At 29.5% G+C, this 14,748-nt stretch overlaps 2 protein-coding genes across 2 annotated transcripts; one reads left to right on the plus strand and one right to left on the minus strand.

Moving 5' to 3' along the window:
• Nucleotides 1-3,628: 3,628 nt before the first annotated feature.
• Nucleotides 3,629-7,058, plus strand: LOC130821429 (uncharacterized). Its single transcript, XM_057687194.1, has 3 exons — nt 3,629-3,940; nt 4,532-4,613; nt 5,689-7,058. Exons 1-3 carry the CDS (start codon nt 3,812-3,814, stop codon nt 5,844-5,846), a joined length of 369 nt encoding a protein of 122 aa, XP_057543177.1. The 5' UTR covers nt 3,629-3,811; the 3' UTR covers nt 5,847-7,058.
• A 273-nt stretch (nt 7,059-7,331) lies between these two features.
• LOC130821428 (homologous-pairing protein 2 homolog) lies at nt 7,332-10,562 on the minus strand. Its single transcript, XM_057687193.1, has 6 exons — nt 10,353-10,562; nt 10,153-10,178; nt 8,558-8,825; nt 8,329-8,399; nt 8,037-8,225; nt 7,332-7,959 (listed from the first exon to the last, which is right to left on the minus strand). The coding sequence occupies exons 1-6, from the start codon at nt 10,378-10,380 to the stop codon at nt 7,861-7,863; spliced, it is 681 nt and encodes a 226-aa protein (XP_057543176.1). The 5' UTR covers nt 10,381-10,562; the 3' UTR covers nt 7,332-7,860.
• Nucleotides 10,563-14,748: the final 4,186 nt, after the last annotated feature.

Here is a 14,748-nt window from a genome sequence, read left to right on the forward strand (position 1 = left end):
GAGTATACACCATTTTAATCCACCGATGCGCACAACAAAAAACGCTCGGGATTATAGTTTAACAAACTTTGTATCAACTTATATGATTTGAACTTCTTGTATCACTTTCCATGATTGTAATATATCTTCGCATTATTTTCATAATTAATGTTTTCAAATCAAGCTGGTTCGTAGTTGATTATTATGGAATAGATGGTATTGAATTAGTTTAATGCAGGTTGCGCTAACTATATGGAAATTGAAAGAAAAAAGTAAAACGCTGGACGAGCACAGAGCAAACCGCCACATGATATGGCGATTTACAAGGATAAAACCGCCAAATGAGATGGCGGTTTGCCCTAACCAAACCGCTACTTCATGTGGCGGTTTACTGGTTAATGCAAACTGCCATCTCATTTGGCGGTTTTGTCTGGAATATTAAAAAAAAAATTGCCATGTGGACGGTATTGTGGAAAATACCTTTTCATTTCATGCTAAGTGAGAAATATTTTTCATTTTTGCAATATTATGGGAAAAGATTCGTTAAAAATATGATGAGGGTCTAGCTTTTGCTTTATTCTCTTTGTCTTTTGGCTCACTTATAGAAACTTAGTATATAATATTTAATACTCTGCTACGAGATTGTTGCCTTTACAGTGAATGTATTGAAAATTTAAATGGTCTTTATAACCCTACTTTTGTGTAAATGTTTTATTTGGCTTTTCATACTTGTTAATATATTATTTTAGTTATGAATAATTTAATTGTTTGGGTAAATTTTTTAAAAAATTGATATATTGATAAATAATTTACATTAAAACGAATCAAATAGAATTTAATTTCACAATATTTAACTTAAAAAGAGCAAATAAATACAAATTAAAAACAATCTAGTAAATAGTGCCAAAAAACAAATTGAATATTTGGAGTGATTTGCCTAATTGGGGTTGAAAAATAAAAAATTTCAATTTTAGTGTTCCCTAAAACTTTCCAAAATGGTGTTCATATAATAGTTTTATTAAGCTACAATTTTTTTGTTTTGGTAATTCCAAACCTGTAAGAGGATAATGCTGTTATATCAAGCAAATATATGCGTTAAACAAATTAAAAAAATCTCATAAGTCTTACAAAAAGAGCTGAACGTCCAAAAAATACTTCTACATACAACCTAGAATCTCATTCAAGTCCAAAAGTCAAAATCAATAAAAATGTTTGTCGAATCTACTATCCTTGATTTGCAATTTGATGTGAATCATAAGCTTTGATAAAGTACAGTAGAAATTTGATGTGAATGCTACCATCTTCTTTGTTTACTGTCAATCACAATAAACTGTGACAATGAATTATAAAGTGTAATAGTAATCATCGTTTACTGACAATTGTTGAATTGCCTAACAATGTCAATTGATAAATTGACTAACAAAGTAAACATCAACATAATATAGTAATATTCTTATTGGCAGATTGGCTAACAAATTAAACATCAACATAGCATATGTTAATATTCTTATTGACATAGCATAGTAACATCAACCGTTTACCATTGAGCCAATTGACAAACTTGTGATTATACAAGTCACACAATAACATTCTTATTCATTGAGATCTAAAAACATAAGACAAAAAATACAAGATAAATAACATCATGACTACAATTTATTAAGTTAATTGTTAGGATAGGATTTCCGAACCAAATATTTTAGCTTGGTAAAATTCTTTACCTATAAGAACACTATTATGAGATTAAGTTTTCGAAAACACCAAAATTGAATTTTCTTTTTATTTTCCAACACCCATAAGGCAAATCATTCGAATATTTGATTATAATAGAAAATAATTTTAATTATCATTAAGTAAGCGTGTATTTCCTTTCTTTTTGCTTACTACTTCAATCATCATTATATTCATAATGCAGTGATTTAAGATTATCATGTATAAATTACATTTGCTTGAATTGTATTAAATATAATAAATTTGTGATATGAGCTGATATTGAAAATTTAAGAAATTAAAATATAGTAATCAATTCAATTTTAGTAAGAAATTTAAAAGTAAGGAGTAAAATAATGTTTAGAAAGTTGTCCATCAAATTTCAGTTTCTGTAGAATTTTGACTATTGACCAATTTCCATTTGAATACAAATAAATACCCTTTCACTTTTGAAGCTTAAAATAAAAAGTTTATTGAAATATCTTTTTTATTAAATATAAATATAAATAAGCTTAAATCATGATCCAAGTTGGGGAAGCTGTTTAGCAATTACTCCTTCGTCTCCAAGAGTTTTCGACGACACGCAACGTACTATAAATAAAAATATGGCGAAGAAAATTAAATTTTAAGGATAAGATTGAAAATAAAAAAATAAAATAAATTATATAAATAATATTTAAAAAAAGTGGTGAAAATATTATCCAAAATGTTATAAAAGAAAGAGAGATATTATTTGAATCATCCTGTTACATACTCTCATAATATAAATTTTTTATAAGTTGTAATTATACATGACTCAAGATATTAAAAACTAAAATGTACTTCCTCCTATTCAGTCTATTTATCTCATTTAACTTTTTAACACTTGTCGAGGTAATATTTTAACTTTTAATATTTTTAATTATACATAATTAAAAATTATAAAAAGTTGATATTAATAATTTTTGCATTAAGACGAATAATATAAAATTTCAATTGATTATATTTTAACTTATAAATTAAAAATAAAATACAAATTAAAGATAATTAGTGAATAATAAAAAAAAATAAATAGCACAAGTAACAAGAATATGAATAAGAGAGAGTAGTATACAAGTATCCAATAGTCGAAATGGATTTTTATAGTGGTTTCTCAATCATTTGTACATTGTAGGCCATCCAATTCCAAACTCTTTTCAAAGGCATCTATTATCTACTATGCACATACTTTGAATTTTCCATTGAGGTTGTATTCCTATATCAAATTATCTAATTTTTTTGTCTTTTTAAATTTTAATTTAGTATTAAAAAAGAAAATAAAATATTTTTAAAAAGTAAATACCTGATAATAAATAAAGTAAAAAATTAAATTACGGAGATAAATTAAAAAAAAAAGAGTTATAATATAAAATAAAATTAAAATAAAATTATATCTATTTTTGTAAAAAGAAATCGGACAAAATCAGAGAAACAACTTAAAATTAAAAATGATGCTCAATTTGAGGTACGAAGGGAGTAACCCGCTTTGGTACGTTACCCTCATATTCATTGTTCAATCTAATGTGATGATTTCAATATTGACTTTTATATTTCATCAACTCATGACTAATGATATTATTTGACATATTTTACTACATATTAGACTTAGATAAAGAAAACACAATGTAAAAATTGAACTCATACCTTTTAAAAAAAATAGTATTTTGATAATTAAATGGTATGTTAAATCAACTATTAATATCAAAAATGCTGTAAAGTTGAAACTTTTGATAGATAACACAAAAAACAAGACTGTTAAAAGTGAAACGTACACTTACAAGTTACAACTTTCAAACGATCAATTAAAAAAATGCGCTTATTATATGGGCTCATTTATGATGAGACGGTCGTCTCAACAAGACTTAGATGTCTTCTTTTAACTGCCCTTTGTTTTATACGGACTATGCAATATTCATAAATTAAGAAAAATATTTACAACACAAGTTTTCCAATAAATAAAAAGGGGAAATATAAAAAGAAAAGTAAAAATTCAATGATGGAAAAGCTGATCTAAAATGTTTTTCAGCATGTAATCTTAGTATTTGGAGTGTTGCTCATATTACTATTAATACTTGCTACATCTCCACAATACATAGAAAAAAAGATGGAAATAGAAGTTGACTATGTCAATGAAGAATCAACAAAGGAGAATATTGTTCTTCGTTCTCGTCTTCAATCTCAACCTCAACCTCAATATAGTCTGGCTTTTTTGGAGTCACTAACGATGCCCCAAGTTAGTCATTTAAATTCTTACTCTGTCTATTTCACTAAAAATGTCTCATTTACTTTTTAATACTATTCATTTATTACTTTTAATTTATATTTTATTCTTAATCTATAAATTAAAACATAGTCAAGTGAGATCTTGTCTAATTCATCTCAATGCAAAGATTATTAATATCCAATTTTTATAATATTTCGTTATGTATAATAAGAGATATTAAGGATTTGAATAAATCTATTGGATAGCGTAAAAAAGTAAATGAGACAATTTCATAATAAAGGTAGTATCATCTTTCTCTAAAAAATGATGGAGTGTTAATTTAAATAGAATAATTTTAACATATTTTGAGATAATAAGCAGGTTGAATGTTGAAACTATTTAATGTATTATTGGCAAATTAGCCGATAAAGACAAGTTATTTTTATAAATGAGCTGTTGTCGAACAAATTGTTGCTAGTGGCTGGTTTAAAATCAACATGTCAAACCAGTTAATTAAATTTACTGGTCAAATTAGTCACTCTAATCAACTATTATTAATAATTATCAGTTGTTTGCCAAACAGTAAAATGTTTGATTGGTTAATGGTAATTAACATAACAGGTTCAGGAAGTTGTTTTATCAGCAGATGTAAGGTGCATAGAATGTCAGAAGAGAATCGGTGACATGATTTCCCGCTTCAATGGTCAGTTATTTGTTATGTGATTCATCTCAACCTTTGAGTTTGCTTTTAAAAATGCCATTTTTTTCTTATGATATGTCATATGTCACTTTTGTTCTACCATAATCAGTGGAGCAAATAACTAGGTTAAGGTTAGTCTCTTAGAGTATACAACATATATTATATATTCCGAATATGTTATATACTCTAATAAAGTTTACATTTCTATTCTAATTCTTAGCTTTGATTTACCTTGTATTTATATATACACCTTAATTAATAATAATAATCATGCAAGCTAAATATTTTAATATGGTATCAAAAGCCAGCGTGACAAGAGGTCACTGATTCAAATCTCAACCACCCCTCATTTAAAGTGTAATATTAAGCGCCAAGTATGAGGAGGGCTTGTGTTGTATTCACACTTCTAACTCAAAGGGCTCTTGTGTGAGGGGACGTGTTAAAATATATAACATATCTTAGAATTTCAATATAAATTTAAATTTTTGGTAAAGTTGGTTTATTCATTTTGAAAAATAGGAAATATAATAGATATAGGGTATTAAACTTGTAAATTATTTCAGTATGTTTGATAGTTGGCTCTTGTATTGACTTGTTAAACCATCAAACAATTAAAAATGTTTGATAACTGTTTTTCAACAAGCTAAAATTAAAAAACTATACTTAACTTTTTCATTAAATTGGATTATCTTATTAAGCTACTAGCTTGAAGCTAACCAACAAAAATAATTAAAAATTTTCAGCTACTTAAACATATCAACTAAAACGCAAACATTTACAACCAACATTCATATTTACCAAACATTTTTTTCGCAGTTTCCAATGTAAATTTTAATATCAAATAATTTTATTTATGAGTTTTAAAAATTTTAAAAAGTTGATATTTAGAAAGTATATATTGAGACGAATCTAACAAGATTCGACATGAATATATTTTTTCTTATAGATCGATGATAAATCATAGTGAAAGTTTGATGCAGGAATTTGTAAATTATATTTGAAAAAAACATATAAAAACAGTGTATATTGCTGGTGTTGTTAATCTCTACTTCAATGTTTATGGTTGTTTTGTAAACAGAAACAGAATCTGTGGTGGTGAATTTGTTAGAGAAGAAGGTGGTAATAACTTGTAAGGGGTTGTTGAAACCCCCAAAAAAACATATAATGAAGCGTCAAAAAGATGGGTTCAACAAAATTGCTTTAATTAAGTGGATGTTTGGATCATCAAACACTTGAATTATTATACATTTGGAGAAGAACTCATAAAAGCATCCTATCACTTGCATCAATAAAGATGAAATATAAACTTGTTTGGAGTTAAAATACTTCAACTCTTAATTTTTTTTTTTGAAGATGGATTTCAAGAAATTAGCTATTTTGATTGTTACATTGATATTCTCATTTTCTATAAATAATATAAATTCTTTTAGTAAATGCATTGTATTTTATTGTCCAACATTATTAATGGTAGAAAAGTAGTTAATTTTTTGGAAATTAGTATTTGGGGTAAAATAGAATTGAATCAACGAGAAAAATAGTGATTGTTAAAGGAACGTAGAGAATCGTAAAAAGTGAGATTGAATGAGGAGAAAGAATAAAAGTGTATTGAAGCTAATTTTGTGAAAAAAAAATCAAAGGAGAAATCTAAATTTGTTTATGAAGTATATATTAAATACAAAATATATTCATGTGAAATCTTATTAGATACGCATTGATGAAAAGAACTTTAATCCATATATAATTTTTACAATTTTTCATGATGCGTAACCACGCCAGCCCCTTCAACCATCCAAATAAGAATAGTCACATTATGATTTTTTCCATTAATATTTCCATGAGACTCCATATCATGAGGAGTATTGTAAATAGTCATATTATGCAATTTTTGTAAACTCAGCATTAGCCGAAAACTAGTTCCTCAAATATGTGTAAGTGCCACAAAGACTTAACTTTGATCCATATTTGCTAGTTCCTCACCAAGGCTCCTAATATATTGGTGAGTCTAAACCTCCAAACCCTAATCTTCACCTTGATTATCAGTTAGCTAGTTTTTGTTTTGAAATTAATCCTCAACCAGCTTGAAACCAATCAAAAATTCTGCTACATATGCAAAGCATCCCAGTGGATTCGACACTTGTCACCATTACTAGCTATTGATGGTTAGCTATATGATTATGGATTTGTTTGATTGAGCGGTTTTAGTGTATCCAACAACCGTTAAATACACCTCTATCAGTAACACTAAAATTAATTTGTTATATCATGGCTTAAACTTTCACAAGAACGAAGATATTCATTCAGATCATCTAAAGGTTTAGCATAAGATTCAATGTGGGTGGCTTAAATGGAGCAAGGGCCAAAGTTTTATGCATAAGTGTTCTACCAAATTGGTTAAAATATTAGGCTTTTAGAAAAGACCGAAATAGAAAGGTTTTGGAAAGCTGAGATTTATATATTAAAATAAATAAGTGGATATATTTTAAAGATTAAAATTCAAAATGAAAACATATAAATGGATCTTAAAGTCCCATCTACTGAAGAAAAATGGAAGAAAATCATATACACCAGTTGGTCATTTGTAAAACAGCTCGAAAAATATACATGTTAAGGAAATTAAAAGGTTAAAAATTGAGATGCTTAAAAAGGAAATGGATGACATACATAAAAAGAGTGAGTAGTGACATGAATAATTAAGATTTGTATAAATATATACAAGTTAAAATTTGACATGCGAAAGAGAAATTGTAGTGTTTTTAAATTTTAATATGAATAAAATGAGATTAGTAAGTGTAAAGCTACTCGATTGACCAATAAGGTATTGTCGCATTGGTCTTCGGCCTTTAAATTTAAAAATAGGATATATAAATTTTATAGAGTAGTTGCAAGTTCAAGTTGCAACCAATGAAGTAGAAGTAATTCAGTAACTTGCATTGATGAGATTTCTGCAGGATAAACATAACCACTTTTCACTTTCCAGCTCTATGAGAAACAGATCAGTAAGCTACAATTGGAAGAGATATGTATAAGAATTGTTGGTGTTAATTTGATAACGATTAGTTAAACATGTAAAGGCCTTTAAACCAATATCCCACCAAACTACAATAGGTAATGTAGTTTATACCTTAATAATCAGAGATTAAAGCTCATCGAGGTACCTAGAAATTGTATACTAATTAACACTGCTCAGAGGCACGAATGTACACCACGAACCTTGTCGCGCAGTTCGCCGACATCAAGTTATGCAGTGAGTTTACTGACCCCTACCTCGTTTTTTACTTCTTGGCATCAAATCGCAATACGATTGCAAGCTCAGCCCAACATCTTCGTCATATTCTAGACCGAGTTCTTCCTGGAAACATTAAAGAGGTTAATTAATGTCGAGGAAGATAATTTAAAACGTTGTATAAAAGGTCTAGAAATAAGGACCTTAAATTCCTTCAAATCCTTGGGGGAATTTTCCGTTATGGTATCCCAAACATCCTTAAACATCCTTCTGCGCTTTCTCCACTGACTTATTGCATTTTCGTACATATCTTCAATAGCCTTCCTCTCCTCTGGTTTCACTAGGGTGACTCCTCCACGCAATTTAGTCAGCTTAATCTCCATATCCTCAACCTAGTTGAGATATACAGAGTAAATTAAAAAGGTTTTAGTATTCTCATGAATCATGGCTATTGTAAAACTTGTCATAAAACTCATCAGAAATTACGCCCTGTACCTCTACTCTCAGTCTTTCCAGCTTGCTGCGCATGTCCTCTAGCGTCAGATTCGACTGCAACGTTTTGATTTCTGAAAAAAAAGATAACAGACAAATCAAGATAAAGTCATCACAGAAGATCACAAACTTCGCATCCAATTTTCCACCGCCTTTCAAATAATATGGTAAAAGAATGTATACATTTTGTCACGAACGGAACAAGTTACAAAAAGGTGCATGTTTAGTGTACCTCCCTCGACCTCACTAATTGCTTTCTTCTGTTCATTTAACTGTTCTTGTAACTTGGCATTCCCTTCCTTCATACGACTCAACTCTTCACTGTTAGGAATCTCAAACTGGTCCTGACGTGCAATGTAGATCTTCTGTTTTCCATACTCTTTGAATGAAATCTTTCCACTATCAGCAAGTGAATCCAGAGCTTTTTGAACTGCAGTCTTTTTGAGATTGTACTTTTGCAATGCATCAGCAACATTCTGAGTATTTAATGGCCTATTTTGCTGGAGCACATGCAATAAACATCATTGAAATAAGGAACACAAACAAGCACAATAAGCTAATAGGTCGAACGTATCTTTGGATCTTGCATCTTTTATTTCAAACAATTTTCTCAATCAAGAGAAAAATGCTCTTAAAATATTAGAATCTAAAGCCTGCTCTTTTCTATAATTGCTATAATTGTGTAAATTTAGTCGATCATCATCCTACCCAGTGTATCCCACTTATAGAAAAAACTATGAACAGGGTTTGGGGAGGGAAGAACGGCGGCAACTCATACCCATAAAGGAGAGCTTGGCCAAAGGAGTCCCCCGGCTCGAGAAAGATAAGAAGACGTAGCTACACGGGAAAGATAAATTAAATGCATATAAGTAAAATAAATAAGTAAAACCAACTACAAAATAAAAGAAAATAAAAAACTAATAATAAAAGAAACGAGAGAAGCAAGATGGCAAGAACACCAAAAGGTAATCTAAGAGGACATCAGTAGTCTAAAACATGGATATGGCACCTCCAACTAACTCTATCCCTAGTCAGGCCCTCCGAGAGGTACTAAAAGAAGATCTAGTCGATGTTATGTCGAATAGGTACTAAAAGAAGAAATGTTCAAGACTTTTTAACCACGTTATCCTCCAAAGCTCAAAGAGAGGCTTGTTAAAAGACTGATTTTCATTTCAACCTAAAAAATGGCTTTTGAAAATCGTTGAAATCCTAATATATAAATTAAAACAATTACATACTTAAAGATAATTTACCCTAATATCACCAGAATATGCTTCGTTATGAATTGTGTAAATCATACACTCCAACTTAAAATCCATGGATTTATCATTTTGCTATTGCAGAAATGGAGAGCAAAGGTGAAGAACAATGAGATGTACAATGAGATCTTCATAACTCTAAACTAATCTTTCATACTTAAAATCAGCTCTTTTGCGGTTGCTAATGATTCTTTTCCCAAAATAAAGCTAAAATTGTTGCAATTTCCAAGATTGCATTCGCTCAGTATTTCTTTTAATCCAGTTTAAAACCGCTTGTGTCATCAGTCATCCACCAACTAAATGCGCTTATAGGAGTAGCAGTTATTTCCCTAATCAAGGATGAGCTTCGTTTTACAAGTGCTATATTATGAAAATTTGGAACAATTGGGAAAAAATTCTATGCAAATCATGCTTATTCACAGAAGTCTTAGATGTCAAAATCACTAAAAACAAAAAAGATGAATTGAAATTCTAAAGATTTAAACTGAAAACCTATATAATCGAATTTCCGCAAGCTGATTCTACAGGAAGTAATTTTTTTTAAATAGTTTTAGGAAATTGAAATTACCTCATTGACGAAGTTGAGCACTATAACTGCACAAATTTACATCCCCGAACATAAAAGGAACAAACATGAATATAGTTAGGTTAAGAAACACAGAAATTTCGATAAATAAAGTGAGAACATAAAGCAATTTCAGCTTAATCAACATATAAAAAGAAAAGAGAAGCAGAAAGCAGAAAGCAGAAAGCAAAAAGCAGAAACACCTTCGGCGTTGTCTGGTTTGGGCGCCATGGAAGAGAGAGAAATGTATAAAGGTAGAAGTGTACAATCGCAGTTGCGCGGGAAATTGAGGACGGGGGAAGATGGGCAGTTGGGCACCGATTAGCACCACGCTAAGCAATCTTTCGCTTTCAGCTGTTACGACGATGTTTACACTATCACTTACTTTACGGATGGACATGGGTCTTAGACCCTAAGGGTCTAGTTTCGAACCGATTCTAATCTTAAGGATTTGGGTCTACCTATTTTTAGATCCTATGAATTCAGGTCGGATTTGAGTCTATGACCTAAGGGTTCGGGTCCAGATCTACACGTTTGAGACCTAGATTTGACCCTTGGACCATTTAGATCTTTTTTTAAAAAAAATTATATATTAGCTATCATTTGTATTTAATTGTTTGATTTGAAATTTTGTTATATGTTTGAACATTACGTGATTTTGAACTTTGTCGGTTCATGTAATTTAAAATGTGGTCATTGTATCTTTACCTTAAAAATTTAAGACTTGATAAATATTTTGTTATAAGAACTTAAATGTTGGAAACTTTGTATATTTCGCTCAATAGGTATAAAGTATTAGAAGATCCTCGTTAGTAGAAAATATTTAAATAATTTTATGCGAATAGTCGAAAATTGTACTTCATAATACATTTTAAAAAAAATTTCAAGAAAAAAATTAATTTGTTCTAGACCTAGATCCAGACCTTAGACCCGTTAGACCCTAAGGGTCTAGGTCCGGGTCCAAAATTTTCAGACCCTACAAATCCGGGTCTATGCCCATCCCTACTTACTTCTATTACAACAACTTGCAAGGAACGTTTTAGAATTACAGTTGGAGTTGGTGGCTTATTTGACCAACAAAACATATCGATCAATCCGTCTGCTATAAATTTTATTGCAATCGAAACAAATCAAGATTTGTGTTTTATGTATCAAATACCTCAATGTCTATTAAAATTATGTGCACTCCTTATTTATGTGAAGTTACATATGATATTTGCTATCAAGTGGGTCAATTGAAAACAACTGCTATCATTGACAAGGGTAAGGTCGTATACTTCCGATCCTTTCAAACCCCAACTCTAGGTGCGAGCCTACCTTTTTATTTTTTTATGATTAGGGTTGCAAATGTGGCAAAACAAATTAGTTTATAAATATTCTTGTGAATATCAATATTTTCACTATTGAAAACACTTTATATGTGAGGATTATTCCACATCATTAAATTAGGAGGTTGTTGACTTGCAAAAGTGCTTGGTGTATAATCTTCCATTCTTTCTATTACTATATGATTTTGGGAAAGAGTAAACCTAATTAGGTGTGTATGCAAGTCAACGCTCATTATCCATGGGTTTGTGACTCGAGTCTACGTGCTCTATGGGTGCGTCCACATGAGTGGTCCCACGAGGTGATTATGTGACGAATTTTCATGGCCTAACATTTATCAGAGCCAAAGGTGGTTCTTAGATATGGTGTGTCACACATGTGAGGGAGAGTGTTGGAAATACTTCACATGTGAGAAAGATCTCTCATCACTAAAATATATATTAGATTGTAGTCTTATATATAATGCTTGATTGGTAATTTTCCTATCATCATATGGTTTTGGAAAAGAGTAAACATCATCAAGTGTGTATGCAAATCAACACTCATTATCCGTGGGTTTGTAAACCCAGACCCATAGTTGCCCTATATATGTGTGTCAACACGAGTGAGTCCACGAAGTAATTATGTGATGAATTGTCATTGCCTAAACTCACCCCTTTAGAACAACTCCAAATTTTCTAGATTTTTTTTTCAAACACCTTGACCCTCTTCTCGTGATGAAATATTAATAAGATTTCTGAAACTTTGACTTAGTTTGGGTTTAAATTTGTACATTTGAATAGAAGGTGAAAGTCAAAAATGTTTAGATAAGTTAAAAAAATAAGATATAATAAAATAAGATATCAAATTAAATTAATCAACTTATTCAATTTTAAATTTTGAGATATTAGGTCAGAAACCTAATGCTTTGGTAAAAATATAGAAATTCAAATAAGTTTGATTGGTCATAAAATCAATCAGATTAGAGTTTAAATGTTTTGATAATATGACTAGATTAATGGTAAGATTTTAGGTTAGAAATCATATAAAATATGTTGTAAAATAATCTATACTCTCTCCCTTATCTAATATTTTTCTCATTTAGAATATTTCATTTTAAAAGAGAGAAATTTGACTATAGATTTTGAGAGACAAATCAAAGAAATAATATATTCATTTGAAATCTCGTTAGCTTCGTTTTAATTTATACTTTATTATTATATATTTTTTACAACTTTTAATAATGCGTAATTAAAGATATTTAAATATAAAAATTAATTTGAAAACTGTGTAAAAAATAAATAAAAAGAAAAAAAAAAAAACTAAATAACAGTTGGAGAATCAAGCTATAAATGAAGGAGTAATAATGAAATGGTGACATAACACAACTTTCAACCTCAAGTTTGCAATTATTTTCAAGAGAAAATATATAAAGGTGTTTTAATTTTTAGTATTAGATTTTTGAAGTATGGGGTGATTTAAGCTTTTAGTTATTTTTCGAGTCTAGATAAAGAATTTTTTATTTTTTTATAATTCGAGTCAATTGAAAACTTTACTTTTAAAATTACCAAGATCAAATAACTTCTTAATATTATTTTGAGGTTCAGTTTAGTGAAATTTAAGTTAAATTTTAGTATCTTTTTAGTTTTAAAGGATTTTGAGTATAGTATATATAGCGTGTTGTGCAACTAGAGAGATGAACGTATTTTCTTCTATGTTATTATAAGGGACAAGTATAAGTTTTTTTTAGGGTGTTATAGACTCATAAGTGAACTGAAATAATAAAGAGATATAAAGATTGAAATCCCAAAAATTGAATAACTCTAGACAAAGATTAATCATTAGTTATGAACTTCATAAACAACTTAATTGTTTCGCCTACTTTTAACTCTGCAATTATATTTTGTTTTTACTTCAATTCCATAACAAACACAAGTATTTGAATCCTATAAACAATTTGATAAAAGGTCATACACTATTAAACCTTTCTTTTAGAGCATTAATATTGTAACTTCCATGACAATTCTTCAATAAAAAAAAAATTTCCATAACCTGTCATTACCACACCTAAAACTAATTCTTCAATTCATAATGCGTTGAAATGAATTTTGTGAAGAAAATAAGATGATTGAAGTAGAAAAAACATGATAATTAAACTGTCAAAAGATTTTTCTATTAAAATTATACTCTCTCTGAACCAATTCAGTTGTTCAATTTTCTTATTTGGCAAAGTCTTTTTAGTTGTCCCATTTCTATTTTTGTGAATCTTTTTTTACCTAAATATCCTTAGTTCACACAAGTAATTACAAATATACCCCCATATACCTTACTTACCCAACTACCCTTCACTATTTACCCTTCACTACTTATCCTTTACTACTTACCCTTTTTAATGGACCTCACACCATTCTTAATAACCGTGCTCAAGCAAATGAGACATGTAAATTGGTTTGCATAGTTATGGGCAGGAATTATATCACTTTCAATGCCACTCGATCAAATCATCAAATTATCAAGTTATTCTTGTTGTTTTTAGTTTGAGTAGTAGTAGCTGTCATAGTTTTCTTCAATTTTGTTTGTTTATGTTATTTCTTTGTTCATTTGTATAAATCTTAATCAATAAAATAATTAGCAAGCCTAATTCAAAGTAATTAAAAATCCAGTTCATATATTTAGTGATTGCTCTTGTCCTATACGTGCTCAAGTCCATATCAAGTGCTTAGTCTAACACATTAAACCATAAAAAATATTCTATTTAAAATCCAACAAAATCTGCACGTATACTAACTTGTTTTGACCAACTTTAATATTATTAATTACTCTTTCAATCCCTTTGAGTTTGTTTCTATTATAACGTCAAATAATTCGGGGGAAATAACTCCCAATATAGTACTAAAAGCAAGACGCGTAAACGGATCCACTCATCAAGTTCGGATCCAAACAAGGAAAAACACTTGCTATCCAATGGTTATTAGAGACGTCCGGGTCAATCAAAATACAGTTGTAAAATTAAGTTTCGAATCACTGGATACTACCAAAGGGAGTGCCGCATACGCAAAAGAAAGAGACTCATAGAATGACAGAGGCAAATATACAGAGCTCGTACGTTGAGGAAAAATATCACTTTCAGTGGCAAATTTAAAGGAACAGAGAGAATATTATATTATCCAATCCACATATAACATAGTCATGCTTTATACAAGGCATCCAAATCCAATTTCATTCTTCATTGTATAAATAACCCTAGCCACCTAATTTATAAAGAAGAAACAAACACCTTGAATTACAATCATT

Source organism: Amaranthus tricolor, chromosome 8 (assembly GCF_026212465.1).
Source record: "Amaranthus tricolor cultivar Red isolate AtriRed21 chromosome 8, ASM2621246v1, whole genome shotgun sequence".
NCBI lineage: Eukaryota > Viridiplantae > Streptophyta > Magnoliopsida > Caryophyllales > Amaranthaceae > Amaranthus > Amaranthus tricolor.